This window comes from Dama dama, chromosome 13 (assembly GCF_033118175.1).
Source record: "Dama dama isolate Ldn47 chromosome 13, ASM3311817v1, whole genome shotgun sequence".
Lineage (NCBI taxonomy): Eukaryota > Metazoa > Chordata > Mammalia > Artiodactyla > Cervidae > Dama > Dama dama.
The window spans coordinates 15,515,743-15,540,984 of NC_083693.1; the positions used below are offsets into that span (position 1 = coordinate 15,515,743).

General features: G+C 46.2%; 1 protein-coding gene across 1 annotated transcript in view; it reads left to right on the forward strand.

Annotated features, from left to right (window-relative positions):
* The window catches only part of ADAMTS17 (ADAM metallopeptidase with thrombospondin type 1 motif 17), a 392,337-nt gene that overhangs the window by 62,504 nt on the left and 304,591 nt on the right, over nucleotides 1-25,242 (forward strand). Inside the window, exons 4-6 of the mRNA XM_061159720.1 lie at nucleotides 1,220-1,389; nucleotides 23,660-23,743; nucleotides 24,435-24,592. Of these exons, the coding sequence (XP_061015703.1) occupies nucleotides 1,220-1,389; nucleotides 23,660-23,743; nucleotides 24,435-24,592 (412 nt within the window). The remainder of the gene's footprint in view (nucleotides 1-1,219; nucleotides 1,390-23,659; nucleotides 23,744-24,434; nucleotides 24,593-25,242) is intronic.

Below are 25,242 nucleotides of genomic sequence, written 5' to 3' on the forward strand. Positions count from 1 at the left end.
GATGGATTGGTTGGATCTCCTTGCAGTCCAAGGGACTCTCAAGAGCCTTCTCCAATACCACAGTTCAAAAGCACCAATCTTCGGTGCTCAGCTTTCTTTATAGTCCAACTCTCACATCCATATATGACTACTGGAAAAATCATAGCTTTGACTAGACGGACCTTTGTTGGCAAAGTAATGTCTCTGTTTTTTAATAAGCTGTCTAGGTTGGTCATAACTTTTCTTCTAAGGAGAGAAAGAAAGGCACTTCCTTAATTTGATAGCTATTATTTCCATTTTTTTTTTAATTTTTTTTTTTAATTTCCATTTTTATATCAGCCCACACGGAAGACTTTCATTCCAATCCCAAAGAAAGGCTTCCATGTGGGCTGATGTAAAAATGGAAATAATAGCTATCAAATTAAGGAACTGCCTTTCTGTTCACATTCGGATCCTGAAAGCGCATGTTATTGACATCAGCCTTTGATATTGGTCAGAGGTATTTGCACCCACAAATCTGTATGTCAGTCCTTACATGGTGGCTTTAAGTGTCCAGATGTTCTGACGTGGGACTCAAGAGTAGTAACCACAGCTGTTTAGCAAAGTAAGGTCTTCTAGGAAGTCAACTGATCTGAAGAGTCAGCAGAGGGTTACTCACTGTTTACTAATAGCCCTTCCCTGTGGTGAGGAAACAGCAAACTCAAATCTTGGCCTCGATGTGTGTCCTGTGATTTTTTTTTTTCCTATTGTGTTTTGGTTTTTTGTTGTTTTTTTTGAAATACTGCTTTTTTGTCTGCTAATGGTTCCTTATTCCTGACTATCCGCTCCGTCTCTGGGGCACCCACTTCCAGGTCTTTGCTCGCTGGCCCCAGTTACCAGCAATGGGTCCTGGCGCTTTCAGAGAGCCTTGTGGGTCTGGGTCATTAACCCTCCCTGCCCGACCCAGGCTTCCTATCCTCCACAGACTGTCCTCTTCATTTTCCACAGGGACAGGTTTTCTGTTCTGTGGTCTTCAGCCTTTCTTCTCCTCGCTGCCATGGTGGACGGGCATGTCCGTCGTGACATCTGGCCCCAGATGCGCAGGCTTGGCTGCGGCAGAGGCGGGCAGGGGGCGCCAGGCCCAGCCGCTGGCCAGGAAGACTGGTCGTTCTCTTGGGGAGGTGTGGCAAGAGCCCTGCTCACCACGTGGATAGGAAGCCAACACGCAAAGTGCTGCACGAACGTCTCCGTTGTTTTCTAGAAAAGAAGTCGAGGAGGGGCCGGCCGTCGCGGGACGGGCGGCGGCGGAGGAATGCCATCCGGCTGACCAGCGAACACACGGTGGAGACCCTGGTGGTGGCCGACGCCGACATGGTGCAGTACCACGGGGCCGAGGCCGCCCAGAGGTTTATCCTTACCGTCATGAACATGGTGAGTCTGCTTGCCCCTGGAGAGGGCTCTGTGCGCGGCGCGGGCGTCTGCTCCTGGCTCCAGGGTGGGCTCACACGCAGACTTGCCACCCCTGGGCAGGTGGGGCACAGGGGACGGGGGTGGGGGGCGCCCTAGGCAGAGGCCTGAGTGCTGAGCCGGGCTGGTGAGGGGTCAGTGCCCGAGTCCGCCCGGTGCTGGGAGTCCGCCTGGTGTGGGAGTCCGCCGGGCCATGAGAGTCCGCCCGGGGATGGGAGGCCGCCCAGTGTCAGAGTCCGCCGGGCCATGAGAGTCCGCCCGGGGACAGGAGTCCGCCCGGGGACGGGAGTCCACCCGGGGATGGGAGTCCGCCTGGTGTGGGAGTCCGCCGGGCCATGAGAGTCCGCCCGGGGATGGGAGGCCGCCCGGTGTCAGAGTCCGCCGGGCCATGAGAGTCCGCCCGGGGACGGGAGTCCACCCGGGGATGGGAGGCCGGCTGGTGTGGGAGTCCGCCGGGCCATGAGAGTCCGCCCGGGGATGGGAGGCCGCCCGGTGTCAGAGTCCGCCGGGCCATGAGAGTCCGCCCGGGGATGGGAGGCCGCCCGGTGACGAAAATCTGCCCGGTGTGGGAGTCCGCCCGGGGATGGGAGGCCGCCCGGCGTCAGAGTCCGCGGGGCCATGAGAGTCCGCCCGGTGACGGGAGTCCGCTGGGGGATGGGAGTCCTTCCAGGGATGGGAGGCCGCCCGGTGACGAGAGTCCGCCCGGTGTGGGAGTCCGCCTGGTGTGGGAGTCCGCCCAGGGATCGGAGTCCTCTGGTAGTGGGAGTCCGCCTGGTGTGAGAGTGCGCCTGGTGTGGGAGTCCGCCCGGGGACCGGAGTCCTCTGGTAGTGGGAGTCTGCCCGGTGTGAGAGTCCACCCGGTGTGGGAGTGCGCTTGGGGACCGGAGTCCTCTGGTAGTGGGAGTCCGCCTGGTGTGGGAGTCCGCCCGAATTGGGAGTCCACCCAGTGTGAGAGTGCGCCTGGTGTGGGAGTCCGCCCGGGGACCAGAGTCCTCTGGTAGTGGGAGTCCACCCGGTGATGGGAATCTGCCCAGTGATGAGAGTCTTCCGGGTGGTAGGAGTCTTCTGGCTATGGGAGTCTCCCGTGCTCCCCACTAGAGGCCTCCCAAGACCCTTTCTGTGGGTGAAGGCCCCTCTCAGAGGACTCAACGCTGGGTCAGTCAGTCCTGCTCTAAGGAGCCAACTGTCTAGTACAAAGAATCAATATCCGACTTTAGTGTAAAACAGAGCTGGTCCTATGAGAGGAATAGAGGTTGCCTAGTTGAGGGAACCAGGGAAGGAGCTGTGTCTCCTCTGATTTGATGAATGGGTGGAGGAGGGAAAGGTCACATGGTGGGCAGGTAGGGAGCTGCTGGCCACCTCAAACTTCAGACACAGAAGGATGTTTGTGTGCATCCCCACTCCACCATCCATCCACTCTCCTCACAAGCAATTTTGAAGATCTCTTGGCATTGTGGTAGGTGCCAGTTACAAATCCTAAAAGACCCGGTCCTTTCCACAGAAGGCAGTGGTGTCACAGATGGGCGAAGCATCTGTGCTTGAGTAGGCATTTCTGCAGGGAGCACTGGGGGCCAGGTGGAGGGCTGGGGAGTGATCACCCCAAAGTGTGGGGGCATCATGAAAGAGCTGACCCTTCAGCCAAGTGAGGGTTCTTGCCCGATTTGGGGAGCAGTGGCAGGTCACTGCCACAGGAGTACATCTTGGGGAGGACAGGTGGACTGGTGTGGCTGCAGCCAGGAGGGGAGCAGCCTTAATGAGGTGGGTGCCCAGAGTCAGGATGGGGAGGGCGGGTGAGGCCTCCCGAGGGGAGGCAGAAACATACATGGACTAAGGTCTGGAAGGACAGCCCCACAGCTGCACCTGGGGGGACTGGAGTTGGAAAGGCAAGAAGGAGCACTGAGAGTGGAGTGTGTGAGGCGAAAGCGTCTGAACTAAGGGGCAGGTGTGGGGGTGGAGGAGGTGATCCTGTGGGGAGGAGGGTGTGCTGGGAGGAGAGACCCACAGGACAGGGTGTCTGGCCTGGAAAGGCAGAGGCAAGAGAGACCCAGGGTACCGATGAGCTATGCTCTGGTTGCCTGGGTGGTTGGCAGGGCTACTGGATGGGAAAAGGAGAAGAGTGTTTGGGGACACAGCGAGGGTTCCAGTTTGGACAAGCTAGCTTTGAGTTCGCTGGTGGAGCTCAGGATGGCGGGCCTGGTGGATGAAGGGACTAAGGCTGCTGGGCGCGAGGCTGGGGCTGCAGCTGTTGGTGTGGCTGGCCTTGGCTGGGTTGAGCAGAGCACAGTGGGGAGAGAGAAGATGCCGGCAGAGGCACAGTGGAGTTCTGGGGTCAGGGCCGGGCGGGAAGGCAGACAGACCCGGTGTGGGTTGTCCTTAAGGAGCGAGGTGAGAGGTGTGGGAAGGGAGTGGTTAACAATGCCTGATGCTGTTGCCAGCCCCAAAGGAGTAGCTTTAGGGATTGGTTCCCTGGTGCCTCAGATGGTAAAAGGGTAAAAGCATCTGCTTGCAATGCAGGAGACCTGAGTTCCATCCCTGGGTGGGGAAGATGCCCTGGAGAAGAAAACGGCAACCCACTCCAGTACTCTTGCCTGGAAAAACCCATGGACGGAGGAGCCTCATAGGCTATAGTCCATGGGGGTTGCAAAGAGTCAGACAGGACTGAATGACTTCACTTTCACTCACTTTAGGGATTGCTGGGGGTGGAAGCTGTGTAGGGGCAAACTGGGATGAGATCAGGAAGTGAAGGAGTAAAAACAGCATTGTTGAAGATCTTGGCTGAGGGAGAGAAGAGAAAAGAGCCTCACTGGGTGGAACTGAGGTCAAGGAGGACTTTGGAGAGGGAAGCAGGTGAGGGGTACAAGTGTGGGGTTTAGGCCCAGACAGACCTTCGGCAGGAGCCCTGCTCTGAGCTCTGAGCTGGCAGCGTCAGAACCACTTTGAGCTGGCCTTCTTTGCATGAGCAGCCGCGAGGCAGGGGCTTAACCACCTCCGGGCCTTTAGCCACCCCAGGCGTCTTGTGCCTGGTGACAAGTGCACATACAGCTCATGGGAAGCAGAAAGGGCCAGGCCCTGGCTGTGCCACAGTGACTGAGAGATGCTGGAGGCGGCCCAAGAACAGGGAGGCTGGAGGCATGGCCCAGGTCACACAGGCAGTCACTGGCAGGGCTGTGGCCGTCGGGCCAGGCCCATCTGTAACAAGCCACAGGGAAATAGATGATCATAAGCCTAACCCTTGTAATCCTCACCCTCGGCTGGTGGGGATGGCGAGCTCCACAGTATTCCTGCCCACTGTGAAGTCAAGACTCCGGTACCTCGACCTCTGTCTGGTTGACTTGCCAATGCTTGCTTTGGGGACGCGTATCGATTTGCAGGAAACCGTCCGTCCCCCACCCCCACCGCAGACAGGCCATGCCCCGAGGCCAAGGCTGCTTTGGTGGTGTGTGGAGTCTTGAAGGTGAGTTACCCTCTGGACCCACAGACCTCCCTGTAGGACGGGCTCGTCTGCAAAGCCCAGCAGTGTGGACCGGCTGGGGCACTGGTCCAGGGCTGATCCGTGGACACGGGCACACCATGAGGCACCAGGTCACCCTCCCTTTCAAAGTCATTAGCTCTAGGAATTCTATTAACTTCTTTTCTTTCCTTTCTCCCCTCGCTCTTTCCTTCCTCCCCCCGCCCTTTCCTTCCTCTCCATTTTTTCCTTCCTTCCTTTCCTTCTCCAGATTTTTAAAATTTATGATAGTAAGTACATACCATAAAAGTCTCTGTCTCACCCTTTAAGCCTGCAGTTCCATAACATTAGGTACATTCACATTGCTGTACCACCATTGTCACCATCCGTCCCCGGAATTCCTTTGTCTTTCAGAACTGAAACTGTGCTCATTAGACACTGACACCCCATTCTCCCCTCCCCCAGCCCCAACAGCCACCCTTCCATTTTGAATTTGACACCCCTAAGGACCTCATATACAAGTGGAGTCAAACAGTATTTGTTCTTTTGTGACTGGTTGATTTTCACTCAGCATGATGTCCTCTAGGTTGGTCCATGTTGTTGGAGGTGTCAGAATCTCCTTCCTTTTTGGCTGCACAATACCCCATCGTATGGATAGATTACATTTTGTCTGTTCATCCATTGATAAATGTTCGGGTTGCTGCCTCCTTTAGGCTCTTATGAATAATGTTGCTGTGAACGTGGGTGTACAGCCTGAGTCCCTGCTTTCACTTCTTTTGGGTATGTACCCAGAAGTGGAATTGCTCCTGTTTCAGCTTTTAATGGTGTTTGGCCCTGATTTCTGAGAAATACCCGAGCCCTGCATTTGCACGAGCCCTGGCCTCCCTGGCGGCTGGTTAACGACGCGCTGCGGTGCTGCAGTCGCCCGGAGCAGAGCCCAGGGGGAGGGCTGCGGGGGCTGGCTGAGCACCAGGCTCTCTCACCTGTAGGTAATTTCATCTCATTTATTTATTTTTTGTCCAGGGCACAAGTCCAGGGAATAAACATTCATTACAACAGCTAAAGTAGTAATAAGGCAAAGCTCCCAGTTTGATATTTGCTTTCATAACTTTATCATGTGGACAAGGGCCGCTGTTTCATTTATCACAGGTCGGAGAGGGGTTGTATGTGGGAGTGTTGGTCTCCCCTTGAGCTGTAAGAACGGAAAGACAGGCTGAGTGGTGGTGATGCTTGGATTCAACGTGACACTCTTCACGCCTCTTCAGCTGCTGATACTAAGATGTTGGCGGCTCCAGATCCTGCTGCTTGAGGGCAAATCTGGGCCAACTACATTCGTTTGGGATTTAGATGTTTCTTAACGAGGCCTGCCTGAGAAGGGCATGCCACTTTGGTGCAGGGCACATGGCATTTGCACATTGAAACTTAGCCCATCAGTCGTCTGCTCCTTGGAGTTTCTTGGCTGGTCTGACGAGGCCAGAAAACAAGTGGACGCAGAGCACCCGACCTGCTTGCACCGATTCTCACCACCGGCAACTCGTTTCTGTTGCTCTGTGACTTGCTGTTTGGAATAGTTAAGAACCAGTCGCATTCAGACAATGTACCTTGCTTTAAACAAGGCCACCCTCCACCACCTCCAGCATCCTTCAATTTCTCAAACCCTAGTGTTAAAAATACAAAGAATTCTGTCTGTCCTGCCCATAACTGTTTCAGAAAGGGGATCAGTAAGATCCCCAGTAAGATCATCTCTAAGCTGGGATGCCAGGGAAGGGTGGTGGCTGGACTGAGGAGCTGTGTCACTAGACAAGGCCTTCGGGTGCAGCCGGCAGGAAGGGGAGGCCAGCCCGCCGTCTCTATCCTGGTGGACTGTGTTTTCTGTGGGCGTGTAGTGTTGAAACAGCTCTGTCTCCTTCGCTCCTCTGGATTTGGAAGGAAATCTGTTGGAGAGGTTGCTGCCTTCGTTCCATTGGTTTCTCTCCAGTACCATCTGGTGCTGATGTCCAAGTGCCCACCCCCCCTGCCCGCCCTCCCACTTGGGTCTCTGTGGGCAGGGGACTGACCCAACTCCTACGTGCCACTCTGACCACAGGGGCTAAACCCAGACAAGTCCGTGTCCCCAAGTCAGGCCAGGGGGCTTGTGGGGCCTGGGTGTGTGAGAGCCCACCCACAGTTGGCAGGGTTTGGGAGTTTGGTGTCAAGTACTCACAGTTTTCATAGCATCACAGGGTTGTCGTGAATTAGGTCTACATCAATCAGTAGCCTGATGGCCCATGTTTGAGAGGAAGGAAGGGTGTTCGTGGTGTATTGACTAGTCCAGATGGAAGCTTCATGATTTCATGTCACTTCCTCCTCATCCTTGGTAGATTTCCTCATTCTCATTTTACAGAGAAGAAAATAGAGGCTTGTGGGGAGTTTGGGGTGCAGAGCCAGTGAGTGCCTCACAGGGTGAGGTCTCAAACCTGGGCTGAGGGTTCCCTGTCCCACCTGGTCATCCCTCAGATCTGCCCTTTCTTTCCATCTCTACTCTGGACTGACCGCCATTGTTTTTTATCTCGACAACTGCAGGGCTATTCTTCCTGGGCTCCTCACTTCCATTGTCTTCCCTCTTGTATCCTTGCTACAGAATGGCCAGAAGGATCTTCTTCCGACAGAATTAGGACGTTGTCGCTAGGAGCTCTGAGGCGCTCTGTGGCTTCCCTTGTGGCGGATGTGGAACTCTTCCCCCTCTGCCCTCCCAGGCGGTGTGGCCGGGGCCCACCTGCTTCTTGCGGGCTTCACTCCCTGCTCCATGCCAGCATGAGCTCCTGCCCCATGCACCACCGTTTCCCAGGGACCCCCGTGGGCTCCTCTCTCACTTGTAGTATCTCTTTGTCAGGAATGTTCTTTGCCCCACTTTATACAGAGTTGACTCCTCTGTCTTTTATGTCTCCGTGTGAATGTCCCCTTAGAGAGACCCTCCTTGCTGACTTCTCTGAAAAGGCCACCTGTTTTCTTTATCATAGCAGTCTGCTTTTTCCTTGGTGGTTCTTGTCTTGATTTATAATTCCGTATTTTTTTTTTTTTTTGCTTTTTAAAAAACCATCTTGTTGCAGAGTTTCTGTGTACTATTGAATTTAGACTGGTATAAAATCAGAATGCTATGACTTTAGGATGTTAAATATAATGCTCATAGTAATCACAAAGAAAATAGCTATAAAATGTACCCAAAAAGAAATGAGAAGGGAATTTAAAAATTTCACCATAAAAAATGAAACATGCAAAAAAAAAAATCACTAATGCAGGAAATGAGCACCCGAAAAAGCTATAAAACACATAGAAAACAAATAGCAAAGTGCAGAAGGAAGTCCTTCCTTGTCAGTAATTATCTTAAATTATAGGTTAAACTCTCCAGTCCAAAGACAGATTGAGTTTGGGGAAGAATGGATACATGTATATGTATGGCTGAGTCCCTTCCTGTTCACCTAAAACTATTGCAACATTGCTTGTTAATCAGCTATACTCCAGCACAAAATAAAAAATTGTTTTGTTTTGTTTTTAAAGACAGTTTAGTGGAATGGATCTAAGAAATGCTCCAATGTGTATAAGAGGCTGACTTTATATTAAGACACAAATAAATCAAAAGCAAAAGAATAAAAAAGATAGTCCATACAGATAGTAACTGTAGAGATCAGGAGTGGTTATACTAATATGATACAATATAGACTTTAGTCAGAAAAAGTTAGAAGAGACAAAGATATCTTGTATATAATAAAAGATTCAATACAGCAAGAATATGGAACAGTTATAAGTATTTATGTACCTAATAACAGATCATTATAATATATGAAACAGAAACTTTATAGAATTGTAGTGACAGGTCTGCAGTTTTCTGTAATAATAGACACTTCAGCTCTCCCCTTCCACACACACATATACACACACACACACACACACACTATTAGTAGTGAATAGGAAAACTAGACAGAAGATAAGTGAGGAAATAGAGGACTTGAACAACACAATAAGGCAACTAGATCTAACAAGATATACAGAACACTACCCAACAATAGCAGGATATTCCTTTTTTTCAAATGCACATGGGACATCCTCCAGGATATACTGTATATATTCACAGGTTGTCTCCACAGGTTTAAAAATTATCATACAAAGTATCTTCTTTAACCACAGTGGGATTAAGTTAGAAATCAGTAACAGAAGGAAAATTGGAGAATTCACAAATATGTGGAAATTAAACAACACACTCTTGTACAACCAGTGGGTCAAGGGAGAAATCACAGGGGAAATGAGAAAATGCATAAGGCTGAGTTAAAATGAAAATGCAACAAACCAAAACTTATGGAAAACAATGGAAGCAGTACTCAGAAGGAAATGTATAGCTGTAAAATGCTTACTTTTTTAAAAAAAGATCTCAAATTAATAACCTAACTTTACACCTTAAGGGAGCTAGAAGAGCAAACGAAGCTCAAGTCTGGCAAAAGGAAGGGAAGATTAGAGCAGAAATAAATAAAGAATAGAAAAACAATAGATAAATCAGTAAAACCAAGGAGTGAGTCTTCAGAAAAACTGACCAAATCGATAAAACTTCAGCTAGACTGATTAAATCTTTAGCAGAGTTCCAGAGAATAGCCAGGAGAGATAAGGAGGCCTTCTTAAATGAGCAATGCAAGGAAATAAAGGGAAAAAACAGAGTGGGAAAGACTAGATAATCTCTTCAAGAAAATAGGAGATATCAAGGGAACGTTTCATACAAGGATGGGCATGATAAAGGACAGAAACAGTAAGGACCTAACAGAATCAGAAAAGTGTGAGGAGAGACGGCAAGAATACACAGAAGAACTTTACAAAAGAGGTCTTAATGAACTGGATAACCACAATGGTGTGGTCACTCCCCTAGAGCCAGACATCCTAGAGTGTGAAGTCAAGTGAAAAAAAAAAGCTTCCCTTAGGAAGCTTTACTATGAACAAAGCTAGTGGAGGTGATGGCATTCCAGCTGAGTTATTTAAAATCCTGAAAGAGTATGCTGTTAAAGTGCTGCACTCAGCACCTTAGGATTTAAAATCCTAAAAGAGAATGTTGTTAAAGTGTTGCACTCAACACTCAGAAGTCTGAGTGCCAAAGAGTTGGTGCTTTGTAAATTTGTCAGCAAATCTGGAAAACTCAGCAGTGGCCACAGGACTGGAAAAGGTCAGTTTTCATGCCAGTCCCAAAGAATGTTCAGACTGTTGAACAGCTGCACTCATTTCACACACTAGCAAGGATATGCACAAAATCCTTAAAGCTAGGCTTCAGTAATACATCAGTTGGGAACTTCCAGATGTAGAAGCTGCATTTAAGAGTCAGAGGAACCAGAAACCAATTGCCAACACTCATTGGATCATAGAGAAAGCAAGGTAATTCCAGAAAAACATCTACTTCTGCTTCATTGACTACAGTAAAGCCTTTGACTATGTGGATCACAACAAACTGTGGAAAATGCTTAAAGAGATGGGAATACCAGACCATCTTACCTGTCTCCTGAGAAACCTCTATTCAAGTCAAGAAGTAACAGTTAGAACCAGACAGAACAACTGACTGGTTCTAAATTGGTAAAGGAGTATGGCAAGACTGCATATTGTCACACTGTTTATTTAACTTCTATGCAGAGTACATCCTGCAAAATGCAGGGCTAGATGAATCACAAGCTGGAATCAAGATTGCTAAGAGAAATGTCAACGACCTCAGATATGCAGATGATACCCCTCTAATGGCAGAAAGTGAAGAGGAACTCAAGAGCCTCTTGATGGGGGTGAAAGAGGAGAGTGAAAAAGTGAATTCAGTAACTATGATCATGGCATCTGGTCCCATCACTTCATGGCAAATAGAAGGGGGAAAGTGGAAGCAGTGACAGATTTTATTTTCTTGGGCTCCAAAATCACTGCAGATGGTGACTGCAGCCATGAAATCAAAAGATGCTTGCTCCTTGGAAGGAAAGTGATGACAAACCTAGGCAGCATATTAAAAAGCAGAGACTTTACTTTGCCAACAAAGATTGTTGTTGTTCAGTCGTCAAATCGTGTCCAGCTCTTTGCCAGCCCCATGGACAGTAGCACACCAGGCTTCCCTGTTCTTCACTGTAGTCAAAGCCGACAAAGGTCTGCACAGTCTAAGCTATGGTTTTTCTGGTAGTCATATAGAGATATGAGAGCTGGACCATAAAGAAGTCTGAGTGCCAAAGAGTTGATGCTTTTGAATTGTAGTGCTGGAGAAGACTTTTGAAAGTCCCTTGGACTGCAAGATCAAACCTAAAGGAAATCAATCAGTATTCATTAGGAGGACTGAAGCTTCATGCTGAAGCTGCAATTCCAATATTTTAGCCACCTTGTGCAGAGAGCCAACTCATTCAAAAAGACCCTGATGCTGGGAATGAGATGGTTATATAGCATCACTGACTCAATGGAAATGAATTTGAGCAAACTCCACAAGACAGTGAAGGACAGAGGAGCCTGGTGTGCTGCAGTCCATGGGGTCACAAAGAGTTGGACATGACTTAATGACTCAACAACAGCAAACTGATTAGTAAAAAGTCTTGAATTATTAAAATCAGAAATGAATGCAGGGACATGACTATCGATTCTGTAGAACCAAAATGAGGTACAAGAGGATACAGTGAGCCACTGTACACTATCTAATTAGCTAACCTAGATGAACTAGACAAATACCTAGAAACACAAAGCTCACCAAGCCTTAATCACAAAGACAGAATCTGAGTCGACCTGTAACTAAAAAGGATATCAAATCAGTAATGGATAATCTCCTGACAAAGGAAAGCCATGAATCTGACAGCTTAACTGGTAAATTATACCATACATTTAGAGGAGAACTAATTAATTAATCCTCTTCAAACTCTTCTAATAAACTGAAAAGGCAAAAATGCTTTCTTTTTTCTATGAGGATAGCATTGCCCTTTAATGAAAGCCAGATCAAGACACTCTAAGAGTGCTATAGTTCCTTATGATTAAGGAAAAAATTTCCCTTTTGAATATTATTGCAAACATTCTCAACAAGATACTAGCAAACCAAAATCATATCATGCACCATGACAATGTGGGATTTATTTCTGGAATTCAAGGATGGTTCAACATACAAAAATGAGCACCGTAATATACCACATTAACTAAAGGAAGGAAAAAAAACAAATAATCATCTCAGTTGATGGAAAAAAGAAAACTATTTGCTAAAATCCATCTTATGATAAAAAAAATTCAGCAAATAGGAATAAAAGGAAGCTACCTCAACATCATAAAAGCCATATATGAAAAACCCTTAGTGAATGTCATACTCAAGGGTGATGGATTGAAAGCTTTTCCTCTAAGATCAAGAACAAGGCAAGGATGATTTCTTTCACTGCTTCTGTGCTATGTAATACTGGAAGTCATAGCCAGAGCAGTTAATCAAGTAAAAGAAATAAAAGGCATCCAATTAGGAAAGGAAGAAGTAAAATTATATGTTTATAGATAGCATGAGCCCTATAGAAAATCATGAAGTACTCAGACACAAAAATTAGAACTAATAATCTAGCAAATTAGCAGGGTACATAACCAATACACACAAAACAGTGATATTTTTGTACCCAAAATTGAACAATCTGAAAAAGAAATTAAGAAAACAATTCCATTTGCAAAAATGTGAAAAAGAATAAAATACTTAACACATTAATCAAAGAGGTGAAAAATTTGTACACTAAAACCTATAAAACATCGATGTAAGAAATACAGAATACATAAATAAATGGAAATACTGATGTTCGTGAATTGGAAGTTTTATCATTAAGATGTCAATATTGCCCAAAGCAATGTACAGACTCAATGCAGTCACTAGCAAAATCCTAACAACATTTTTCCTTGCAGAAATTGAGAAATTCGTTCTAAAATTTGCACAGTATCTCAAGAGACCCTGAACAGTCAAAACAATCTTGGAAAGAAAAACAAAGTTGAAAGACTTATATTTCCTGATTTCAAAATACTACAAAGGAAAAGGAAATCAATCCTAAATATTTATTGGAAAGACTGATGACGATGATAATTGGTTAATAATTGACAATAATTTGGTCACCTGATGCAAAGAGCTGACTCATTGTAAAAGACCCTGATGCTGGGAAAGATTGAGGGCAAGAGGAAAGGGGGCAACAGAAAATGAGGTGCTTGGATGACTTCACTGACTCAATGGACATGAGTTTGAGCAAGCTCTGTGGGATAGTGAAGGACAGGGGAGCCTGGCATGGTGCAGTCCGTGGGGTTGCAAAGAGTGGGACACAACTTAGCAACTGAGCAACAATAGTACTCAAAAAACTGTGATACTGGCATAAAGACAAACATGCAGATGGATGGGATAGAATACAGAGCCCAGAAATATGCTCTGACATAGGTAGTCAAATGCTTTTCAACAAGACTACAAAGACCATTCAGTGGGGACATGACAGCCCTTTGAACAGATGGTAATAGCAAGGCTGTTTATGTTCATGCAGAAGAATGAAGTTGGACCCTTACCTAATATCGTATAGAAAAATTAATTCAAATTGGGTTAATGACATGAATGTAAGAGCTTAAAAACTATAAAAATCCTAGAAGAAAAGGGAAAACTTCATGACATTCGTTTGGTAATAATTTTTTTGAATATTATACCAAAGGCACAGTCAACAACATAAAAAAGCAGGTAGATTTGTCTTCACCAAATATTAAAACTTTTGTACACCAAAGGACACTATCAACAAAGTAAAAAGTCAGAGCACAAAATGGGAGAAAATATTTACAAATTACCTATCTGATAATATCCAGGATATACAGAGATTTCAACAACAATGAAAACCAAACAACCTCATTTTAAAATGTACTTAAATAGACATTTCTCCAAGAAGATACACAAATGGCCAGTAATCTTATGAAAAGATATTCAGTGTCACTGATCATTAGGGAAATGCAAATCTAAACCACAGTGAGATATTACATCACTCCCATTAAAATGCTATTACTAAAACAATGTAAAATAATAGGTGTTGACAAGGATGTGGAGAAATGGGCAGCCTTGTGTACTTTTCTTGGGACCATAAAATGGTGTAATTCCTTTGGAAAACAGCGTGATAGTTCTTAAGAAAATAGAATTTATAATATCCACTTCTGAGTATAAACCAAAAAGAAATGAAAGCAAGGTCATGAACTTGTATATCCACACTCATAGCAGCATTTTTCAGCACAGTCAAAAGGAGAAAGTAACTCAGTGTCCACTGAAGGATGAATAGGTAGACAAATGTGGTTGTTGTGGTGGTTGTTGTTCAGTTGCTAAGGTGCATCTAACTCTTTGTAACCCCAGGGACTGCCACACACCAGGCTTCACTGTACATCACTATCTCCCAGAGTTTGCTTAAATTCATGTCCATTGAGTCGATGATGCTATCTAACTATCTCATCCTCTGCTACCCTCTTCTCCTTCTGTCTTTAATCTTTCCCAGACTCAGGGTCTTTTTCCCAGACTCAGCCCAATGAGTCAGCTCTTTGCATCAAGTGGTCAGAATATTAGCGTTTCAGCATCAGTCCTTCCAATGACTATTTAGGGTTGATTTCCTTTAGAATAGACTGGTTTGATCTTCTTGCTGCCCAAGGGACTCTCAAGAGTCTTCTCCAGCATCATAGTTCAAAAGTATTAATTCTCCAATGCTCAGTCTTCTTTATGTCCAGCCTCACATCCATACATGGTTCCTGGAAAAACCATAGCTTTGACTATACAGACTTTTGTTGGCAAAGTGACGCCTTTGCTTTTTAATATATTGTCTAGGTTTGTCATTGCTTTCTTTCCAAGGAGCATGCATCTTTTAATATCATGGCTGCAGTCACCATCCCCAGTGATTTTAGAGCCCTCCCAAAAATAAAATCTGCCACTGTTTCCCCATCTATTTGCCATAAAGTGATGGGACTAAACGCCATGATCTTTGTTTTTTGAATGTTGAGTTTTAAGCCAGCTTTTTCACTCTCCTCTTTCACCCTCATCAAGAGGCTCTTTAGTTCCTCTTCACTTTCTGCCATTAGAGTGGTATCATTTGCATATCTGAAGTTGTTGATGTTTCTCCCAGCACTCTTGATTCTAGCGCTTGTGATTCATCAAGCCCAGCATTTTGCATGATGTACTCTGCATAGAAGTTAAATAGGGGGAGTGTATAGCCTTGTCATACTCCTTTCCCAATTTTGAACCAGTTATTTGTTCCAGGTAAGGCTCTAACTGTTGCTTCTTGACCCACATTCATTAGGGGTCAGGTTCCTTAGGAGACAGGTAAGATGGTCTGGTAGTCCCATCTCTTTAGGGATTTACAAAATATGGTATATGCACTCAATTATCATTCAGCTTAAAAAAGGAAGGAAATTCTGATCATGCTACGACATGGATGAACTTTCAGAACATTTTGTTAAATGAAATAATCCAGTCACAAAAGTAAACTGTCCAAACACTGTATGATTACACTCACGCGAGGTCCCTGGAGTAGTCAAATTCACAGAGACAGAAAGCAGAATAGTGGTTACCAGGGGCTCCGGCGGGGCAGGGAGTGTTTAAGAGCTGCAGAGTTTCAACTGGAGAAGGTGAAAATGTTCTATAGATGGAAAATAGTGACTGTTCCACAACAGTGTGAGTGTACTGAATGCCTCTAAACCATACACTTAAAGATGTAAATTTCATATAATGCATATTTTACAGAATTTTTTAAAAACCCACCCTGCTGTTTATGCCATCTATAAGCTCATTAAGGTAGGGCTGTGTGTATGCCTACATTGTTGTTTCCCCAGCACCTTGTACATGTATAGATGATTAAGAAATTTTTGTGGCATTGTGAACTCATAAATGAGTGATTAATACCATTTTCTAACATCCTGTGCAAAGGATTTAGCACTGAAGTTGTGTCAACACTGGCTTTCCCTTTCTAATTCCTCGATTAATTTACTTCTGAAAAGTCTTTTGTATTCTAAGCATATCACACAGATGTGGTGTCCTAAACTCTGGCAGGAAGTGTTTCTACATAAATACAATTACATATTTACACCTCCCACCCTGTTCTGTGGGTGGTCCCTTTCAGCCCTGTCTCTCTTCCCAGCTCACACCTTGTCCTTCAGGGAGGAGGTATCAAGATGGAGCTGATAAAACAAGTGCAGTGGGCAAAAACTGTTCTGAGAGCATGCTCGGCTGCCACAAATGAATTCACTTCTGAGTCCTGTTGAGTCAGTCTATAGAGAACCAGAAGAAAGGATGAGAACAGAACCACTTTGGTTGTTCTTGAGGACTTGTGAAGCATAGAAGAGGTAATGAAACAAGCCTGGCATCAGGCAGAGTGGTCCCATTTAAAACAGGGAAGAAAGAAGCTCTGTGACCCAGAGAGGAGTGAGCATGGCTCAGCCAAGGGTTTTGACTGTAAGCAGAAGAAACTGCTTGCTGCTTGGAAGGAAAGCTATAACCAACCTAGATAGCTTATTAAAAAGCAGAGACATTACTTGGCCAACAAAGCTCTGTCTAGTCTAGTCAAAGCTATAGTTTTTCCAATAGTCATGTATGGATGTGAGAGTTGGACCATAAAGAAAGCTGTGCACCAAAGAATTGATGCTTTTGGACTGTGGTGTTGGAGAAGACTCTTGAGAGTCCCTTGGGCTGCAAGGAGATCCAACCAGTCCATCCTAAAGGAAATCGTCCTGAATATTCATTGGAAGGACAGATGCTAAAGCTGAAACTCCAGTACTTTGGCCTCCTGATGTGAAGAGGTGACTCATTGGAAAAGACCCTGATGCTGGGGAAGATTGAAGGCGAGAGGAGAAGGGGACGACAGAGGATGAGATGGCTGGGTGGCATCACCGACTCAATGGACATGAGTTTGGGTAAACTCCGGGAGTTGGTGATGGACAGGGAGGCCTGGCGTGCTGCAGTCCATGGGGTCACAAAGAGTCGGACATGACTGAGCAACTGAACTGAGCTGAGAAGAACTGCACCTGGGCTAACTGAAGCAGAGGAGGAATTGTGTTAGGAGGTGTGTACCAAGGAGCCCAGGATCAAAAGGGAGGCTGGGTCACCAGCATCAGAATTGGGGGAAGGTGAGCGGCAGGAGGCTGCAGGGAGGGAGGCCAGCAGGAGAGAGCAGGCTGAGCTCTTGCACGAGTGTGGCTGTGGTCCTAGAGCCACTGTGTGGCCATCTCTTCACTGCCGGCGCCCAGCCAAGGCTTCTGTGGCAGGCAGAGTGAGTTTTCACCTGTTTTGGTTTCTGCAGTAGAGAGAGGGTTCCTTCCTTCATCCAGAGCTCACCCAGTGAGGGAGCTTTCCCCAATGAAAACAGCATCCTTAGCCAAAAAAGAAAAATTTTTTAAATCCCAGCAAAGTGTCCAGACTCTACACAGGCCAGAGCATAAAAGAGGTTCACTCACAAGATACATGATTCTGTGGTTCCTCTTTGAGGTATATACACAAAATGAAAGCAGGGTCTCTAAGAGATATTTATTTGTTCATGACAGCATTATTCATAAATAATTCACAAACCTAAATATCCATTGAAGGATAAACAAAAATGTGTGTGTGTGTGTATGTATATGCACACATACATAACTGAATATTATTCAAATTTAAGAAGGAAAGAAACTCTGACACGTGCTATGATGTAGGTGAACCTTGATTACATTATGTTAAGGAAATAAGCCAATCGCAAAAAGACAGGTTCTGTATGATTCCACTCATAAGAGGTGCCTGGTGTAGTCATATTTATAGAGACGGAAAGTAGTGGTGGTTGCCAGGACTAAGGGGAGAGGGGAATGAGTTGTTTCATAGGTGCAGAGGTTCAGTTTGGGAAGACAAAAAAGCTGTGAAGATGGATGTAGTGATGGTAGCACAATAATGACAGTGCATTTAACGCCACTGAACTGTGTACTTAACAATGGTTAAGACGGTAAATTTTATGTTATATGTATTTTGTGTGTGCTGTGTGTGCATTCAGTTGCTCGGTCATGTCCGACTTTTTTTGCGACCCCATGGGCTGTAGCCTGCCAGGCTCCTCTGTTTATGGAATTTTCCAGGTAAGAATACTAGAGTGGGTTGTCCTTTCCTCCTCCAGGGAGTCTCCCTGACCCAGGGATTGAACCCACTTGCATCTTCTGCGTTGGCAGGTGGATTCTTTACCAGCAGCACCACCTGGGAAACCCTGTGTATATTTTGCCACTATAAAAAAATAAAATGAGATGCACTCAGTAATTCCGTTCAGTTATATTTTTACTGGGTACCTAATATGTGCTGGGGACTTTTCTAGGAATCAAGTAGGGACCACGGCACTTCCCATCCTCATGGAGCTCATGTGGTAGCACCAACAGAGAGTCCCCAACAGATAGCTTAGTGAAATTTGTGCAAATTTTTAAAATGCTACACAAAGACCCAGGTGATAGCAAGTGACCAGGGCAGCTGAGGACGCCTCTGTGATGACTGACCCTCTGCTGAGAAGGGAAGGCATCACCCTGACACAAGGAGCCGGCCGGCAGGGTCATCCTGGCATCCGGGAGGCAGTGGGAGAGGTGCTTCTGTGGGTGACGGGAGGGCGGGGAGTGGGGCCCCGGCGCTCAGCTTTGCTGTGAGTCAGCTGGAAAGCTGCTGCAGGGCTCCGTGGTGTCTTCAAAGATCCCTCCCTCCTGGCTGAGAAGGAGATAGGGTCCCGCTGGGTTGTGTGTTCCAGCAGTCCTCTCCCCGTTGCATGTACGCTTACCTGTGCAGTTACGTGTCGAGAGAGATACTTCGCCCGGTCCTGGATCTCTGAGCTGTCAGCAAGCTGCAGCCCGTGCCCTGAGTGATCCAAAGATCTGGCTGATTTTCCAGAGGTGCTGTAGTGCCTTTTTATGTGCGTGACTTGCTTTCCTTTGCTTGGGGGTGGTGGTGACACCGCAGCAGGAATAGCTTAAAGAACAAATTGCAGACGGAAACAGGTGGTGCTGACACTCGAAGTCCTGGCTCTGGGCAGCCAAACTGGAAAATGGGGCCACTTGACAGAGCTTTGGTTGTTTTTAGCTTCCTTAACAACCACAGAATGGAACGAAAACCTGAGACATTCCAGGCGAGTTCTGTTTGGAGGAAAAATGACATCAATTTGACTCAATTACCATGTGAAACATACAACAAGCCTCTCTCTGGTGAGCAGAGACCAGTGGCGTGTTTGAGGGCTCACTGGTTCCCACAGCCCAGGGATGCTGGAGGCCTTGGTGGATGCAGACAGCTTGCCCCCCCAGGCTGTCTGATGATCCACTGGGTCTGGGGTGGGCTCCAGAATGTGTTTCCAGAATGTGCCCCGGGGATGTTGCTGCTGCTTCAGGGACCCCTGTCAGAGGGACTGCTAGAGAATACAGCCCCCTCCAGGGTGGGGTCTGGATGGTGCAGCCAGCGATGTGAGTGTGTCCCCTCTGGGTCCCCTCTGTCCCTAGGAAGGCCCCGAGTCATGCTGGTAGGTCGTGCTCTTGTGAGCACCCTCCCCGCACACCCCACTGGCCTGGCGTTGCAAACAGCACTCCCACCCAGCCTTGGGATGAGCTCCTTCCACAGGTGCCCCATCACCTGTCCCTGTCTGCCCCTCCCTGTGTTCCCAGGTCGCTGCGCTGCTGGCCGCATGTCCCTGGCTCAGCTCCCGGGGTGCTGATGCGGCAGATGCAGCTGGGGCTCTGAGGGCGCCAGGACGCAGCCGGCTGGAGCGGGACAGACTCCAGGCGGTCGCTGGGCCGTTCCCTCCCCGACCATGTGTCTCCCTAAACATCATGGGACCGCCACCTCCACGGCTCTCCTGAGCGTGCGTTTCCACACGGGCGAGGAAGACAGGCAGCCTTTGCTACACGTCTCTGAGGCCTGCTGCTTTGTGTTCTGGGGCTGCTGCTGCATTTTCAGCTGGCCAGCCTGCCTTGGCCCCAGCCCCGGAGGGAGAGCGCATGTCTGCCTGACTTTGTGGGAGCGTGGTCTGCCCCCGGGACAAGACGCTTTGACCGCGATCAGGTTCCCATACCCACTCTCCTGAACGTGGGCCTCCCGGTTACACATCAAGGCGGGTAGCTTCCTGCAGGCTTCCTAGTGAAGATCTTTAGAGCATGAGGTTTCTTACCTTAAGTTAGCTAATGAAAAACTTTTAATTTGGTAAAATGCACGTAGCTGAATTTACCATTTTAGTCACTAAGTGTGCAGTTCAGGATTGTTACATGTATTCACATTGTTGAGCAACCAAACCTCAGAACTTTGTTACCTGGCAAGACTGAAACTCGGTGCTCATTAAACAAGTCCCCGTCTTGCCTTCCATCTCAGCTCCTGGAGCATCAAGCTTTTCTCCCGCTCCAGCTCATGTATTTTTTTGTGTATTTGTTCCAAGGACGGCACCTGAGCCTTATACGGAATGTGCTGAGCTGTTCTCAGGTGGAGAGGAAAAACCCAGCAATTCTGAGGAGGGAGTTTGTCCCTATGGTTCTGTCCTTGCTGAAACCTGCGTCATTCCGTTCAGGCTCCATTCTTAATGCAGCTTTCAGGGGGTGTGTCAGAACACCCTGAGAACTGGTTTCCTGTGTTGTTCCTTTAAACCTGCAGCATTCTTTAATGTCTTTGGCCGGTGTTACTATAACAGGCAGTGTTTCGATTGCACTTTGAAACCCTGTGTGACTTGAATTTTCTCCCTCATAATTTAAAGTTTTTCTTCTTCCCAGTTTTCATGTTTTGAATTGAGGTTTTCCAGTTTGGGCCCAATCCTAAGGCTGAATATTTCTGGAAAAATTTGATTTATAGCCATTGGGTGGTTCTCAGAATATCAAAACAAGGAAAAAGTTATGTGCTTTTCCCTTCTTCACCCAGGTTTGGGGATAGGTAGCTAAGGCATGACTTCAGAATTGGCCTACAGATGATCCAGAATTTAAAAAATGACTGCAATTTTGTTCTTAAGGAAAGAGAAAGTTTTGGAAGGAGGGAGTGAGAACAGAAGAACTGAATATGTTGTCTTTTTCCTTGTGGGAAAGAATATTAAATTACACAAAGATTGTTTTGCTTTCATAATAGTTTTCAAAGAGAAAAATCCAAGCCCTGACGCAGCTAATTCCTTTGTCGCACAGATGCTTGAACCCTGCGTGCCTGGTTTCTGCTGCTTCTCTGCCCAGTGGTGTGCCCAGCTTCACGAGGCCTGGATCAGCTGTGGCCATGCTGTTGGCAGCAGCCATTGCTTCATGCTGCTGCTAATGTACTGGAGAGAAAGTTTTAATGCCCCTGCTGAAAACCTCTCCCTCTAGATTATGTCTATCAGAAAAAAAGTAGCATATTCAAAATCAAGTGAAGCAAGTTAGAAACAGATACAGTATGATCTCATTTATAAGTGGAATCTAAAAAAAAACAAAACAAAACTGAACTTATAGATACAGAGAACAGATTGGTGGTTCCCAAAGGCTGAGAGTAGGGATATGGGTGGAGGTGGTCAAAGGTACAGCTTTTAGTTGTAAGATAAATAAGTCCTGGGGATGTAATGTACAGCATGGTGACTATAGATAACAGTACTATAGTATCACATATTTGAAAGCTGCTAAGAGTGAAAGTCTCTCAGTTTTGTCTGACTCTTTGTGACCCTATGGACCGTAGCCCGCCAGACTCCTCTGTCCATGGAATTCTCCAGGCAAGAATATTGAAGTGAGTTGCCATTCCCTTCTGCAGGGGATCTTTCTGACCCAGGGATCGAACCTGGGTCTCCCACATTGCAGACAGATTCTTTACCATCTGAGCCACTAGGAAAGTCCAGAGAGTTGCTACGAGAGTAGGTCTTAAAAGTTCTTTCACAAGAAAAACAGTTGTAACTGTATGGGGTGAGGCACATGAACTAAACTTTTTGTGGTAATCATTTTCAGATATGTATATATTTACTATATTATATATACTGTGGTATATAGGATATATAATCATCATGTTATATTGTTATTCAGTCGCTCAGTTGTGTCTGACTCTTTGCGACCCTGTGGACTGTAGCACGTCAGGCTTCCCTGTCCTTCACCACCTCCCAGAGTTTGCACAAACCCATGTCCATTGAGTCGGTGATGCCATCCAACCATCTCATCCTCTGTTGTTCCCTTCTTCTCCTACCCTCAGTCTTTCCCAGCATCAGCATCATGTTGTATACCTGAACCTAAGACAATTATATATTAATAACATTGGGAACTCCAATACTTTCGCCACCTCATGTGAAGAGTTGACTCGTTGGAAAAGACCCTGATGCTAGGACGGATTGGGGGCAGGAGGAGAAGGGGATGACAGAGGATGAGATGGCTGGATGGCATCACCGACTCCTTGGACATGAGTTTGAGTAAACTCTGGGAGTTGGTGATGGACAGGGAGGCCTGGCGTGCTGCGATTCATGGGGTTGCAAAGAGTCGGACACGACTGAGCGACTGAACTGAACTGAACTGAACATTGGGAAAAGGGCATAATGAAACAAAAGTATTTCCCCCATTTAAAAGGAAAAGGGAACATTTGAAAGGCTCCTACCTTTCCCCTCTATGTCTGATACTTCTGCCTTTGTCACCTCCTCCACTCTGCCTCCCTGAATCCCGCTCTCTCCTGGGAAGGAGCTCAGGAGGTTGTCATGATCTGGGGGTCCTCAAATCCAATGGGTTTTTTTTCTGTCTACATCAACTTTCATTCTTCTGTCTTACTTGACTTGTCCTATCCTTCTTCCCCTTGGATTCTGTGATTTCTTGATGTTGAGACCCCTGTAACTAAGTTTTACCAACAAGAGGTGCAGAATTAAGGGGGCATAGGCGTTTCTGTTACTGTATCTCACTGACAAACTTTGGTTAGAATGAGGACTTCGGGTAGAAAGGAATGTGGCTTTTACGGCTGGACAAGGCTGGATTTGGATTGTGGTCATAGTTGACTGATAGTCTTGAGCGAGTGGCTTTACTTCATTGAATCGAGGTTGGTGGAGACACCACCCGTGATGGGTTGTGATGAGGGTTAGAGATGATGCAGATTGGCGCGTGGCAGAGGGCCACAGGCACGGACTTTGCCCATCCCGTCATGAAGATCCTCTTCACCCTCCTGCAAGAAACCCCAGAACCAACTGACACCATTTCGTTTTTTTCAAATTCACCCATCCTATGCATTTTTTTCAACAAGCTTATTTCCAGTTGGTCTTTGCATGTGTGCTTGTATGCCCTCACATGTATGTGATTCCAGAGTTTCCTGTTAAGCAAGTTTCTTTTGAGGAATTTATATTTATGGGAATTTTTTTGTCTCAGAAGGCCTTTTAAATAAAATCTGGGTTATATATCTTATAAATATGTATTTTTTGTTCCAATAAATATCTATGAACATTGAAATTTGAATTTCATACATATATATATGATTGCAAATCATATATTTAGATTTTTTTTGTACTGGAAGAACACAGTTTTAAAAAAATTTTTAAGTAATTAACTTTTAATGAATATAATTTATATTTCATTAATTTATAAATGAATACATTTATATTTCATGCATTTATATTTTGTGTTTTAGATTTATTTTAAAAATTGACAGATAGTACATAGAATTCCCATATACAATTTTCCCTGTTATTGACATCTTACATTAATATGATATGTTTATTATAACTAATGGGCCAATGTTGTTGATTATTATCAACTCAAGTCCATAGTTTGTTCAGATATCCTTAGTTTTTATCTAGTATCTTTTGTTTGTTTCAGGATACTGCTATTTTTTTTTAAATTTTTGTATTTGTATCTCTCTACATTTCTTTTTTTCTCTCTTGACAGGTATACAATATGTTTCAGCACCAGAGCCTTGGAATTAAAGTCAACATTCAGGTTACCAAGCTTGTCCTGCTACGACAACGTCCTGTAAGTCTCCATCAGCACAGTTACAGAAAATGTATCTGGTCCTCAGTCTCCTTAGTGGCTGTTGAGTGCTAGGGAGGAGTCCAGGTGTTTTCCTTTGTCCTCCTTCCCTGTCTTTGCAGATGGCAGCAGTGTGCCCTAGGCCAGGGACCAGGGGATGCCTGGAGAGAGGAGGACAGGCACTGCTGCTGGCGTGCACGTCATCTCAGCATCTCAGGGAACCCTGAGCAGTGGGCCTTTGTCCCCTCTCTTTCATTCTCCCATGTCTCCCGGGTGCAGAGTTGATGTTGAGGTCTTTGGGATCATAGCTAGCCTTTTGGAGCTCTACCCAAACTTCAGGTCAAATTTGCTTGCCCTGTAGCATTGTTTTCTGATCTTGATTGAGTGCATTTCCTTATGAAAGTGTTACCTAAAGAGTTAAGCAGTGCACAAGAGAATGTTGGGTATGCTGTTCAGTTTGCTAAAAAGAAGAAAGCTTTTCTTTAGTAAGATAGTCTTCATCCTAACTTATAGGTAAGGCCCCGGTAGCGTCCCTCAGTGTCTCTGCATCTGCCTACCAGCACTGTGGGCAGGTGACATTGAATAATGGCTCTGTGAGCAGCTGTCTCTTCCTTAATATCCGTGCTGTGGGCTGAGCATAAACTCTGGCTTCCCTGGGAAGTGGCTTCTGTAACTGCCCCCTGATTTCTTTTAGGCCAAGTTATCCATTGGGCATCATGGTGAGCGGTCCCTGGAGAGCTTCTGTCACTGGCAGAATGAAGAGTATGGAGGTGCACGGTACCTCGGCAACAACCAGGTTCCAGGAGGCAAGGACGACACGCCCCCCGTGGATGCTGCTGTATTCGTGACCAGGTAAAGCTGGACTCCGCCTGGAGCTGCAGACTTGAGAGGGAAGGCATTTCCTGTTGGAGAGAAAGTCAGGTTTGGAAATCAGACCTTTGGCCACTTGTCTGAACCTTGAATTCCTCATCAGTAAGATGTGGATAAATGCTAGCCCTGTCTCTGAGATGTGAGGATTAAATGAGCATGGGAAGCACTCTTACGGTGGCTCAAAGTAAGGATGAAAGTACTAGCTGTTATTATTGTTATTGCTGTTATGAATATAAAACTACTGAAATTCTTGTTACCCAAGACTCTTAAAACTTCAGGAAAATTTGTCTTGAAATTTACCTCTTCGCAACACCAAATATAATGCTCCCTGGAAAGAGCTCACCTGTGTATGAGGCTGCTTCCTAACTGGAGGGAGTGGATACCCCAGTCTTCCTGTTGAGGGAAGTCCATGCTCCCCAGTGGCTCAGGGGTTAAGAATCGACCTGCAGTGTAGGAGATGTAGGGGACATGGGTTCGATCCCTGGGTCAAGAAGATCCTCTGGAGGCGGGCATGGCAACCCTCTCCAGTAATTCTTACCTGGAGAATCCCGTGGACAGAGGAGTCTGGCAGGCTGCAGTCCATGGGGTCATAAAGAGCAGGACACGACTAAAGCCCCTGAGCTGGTGCAAGG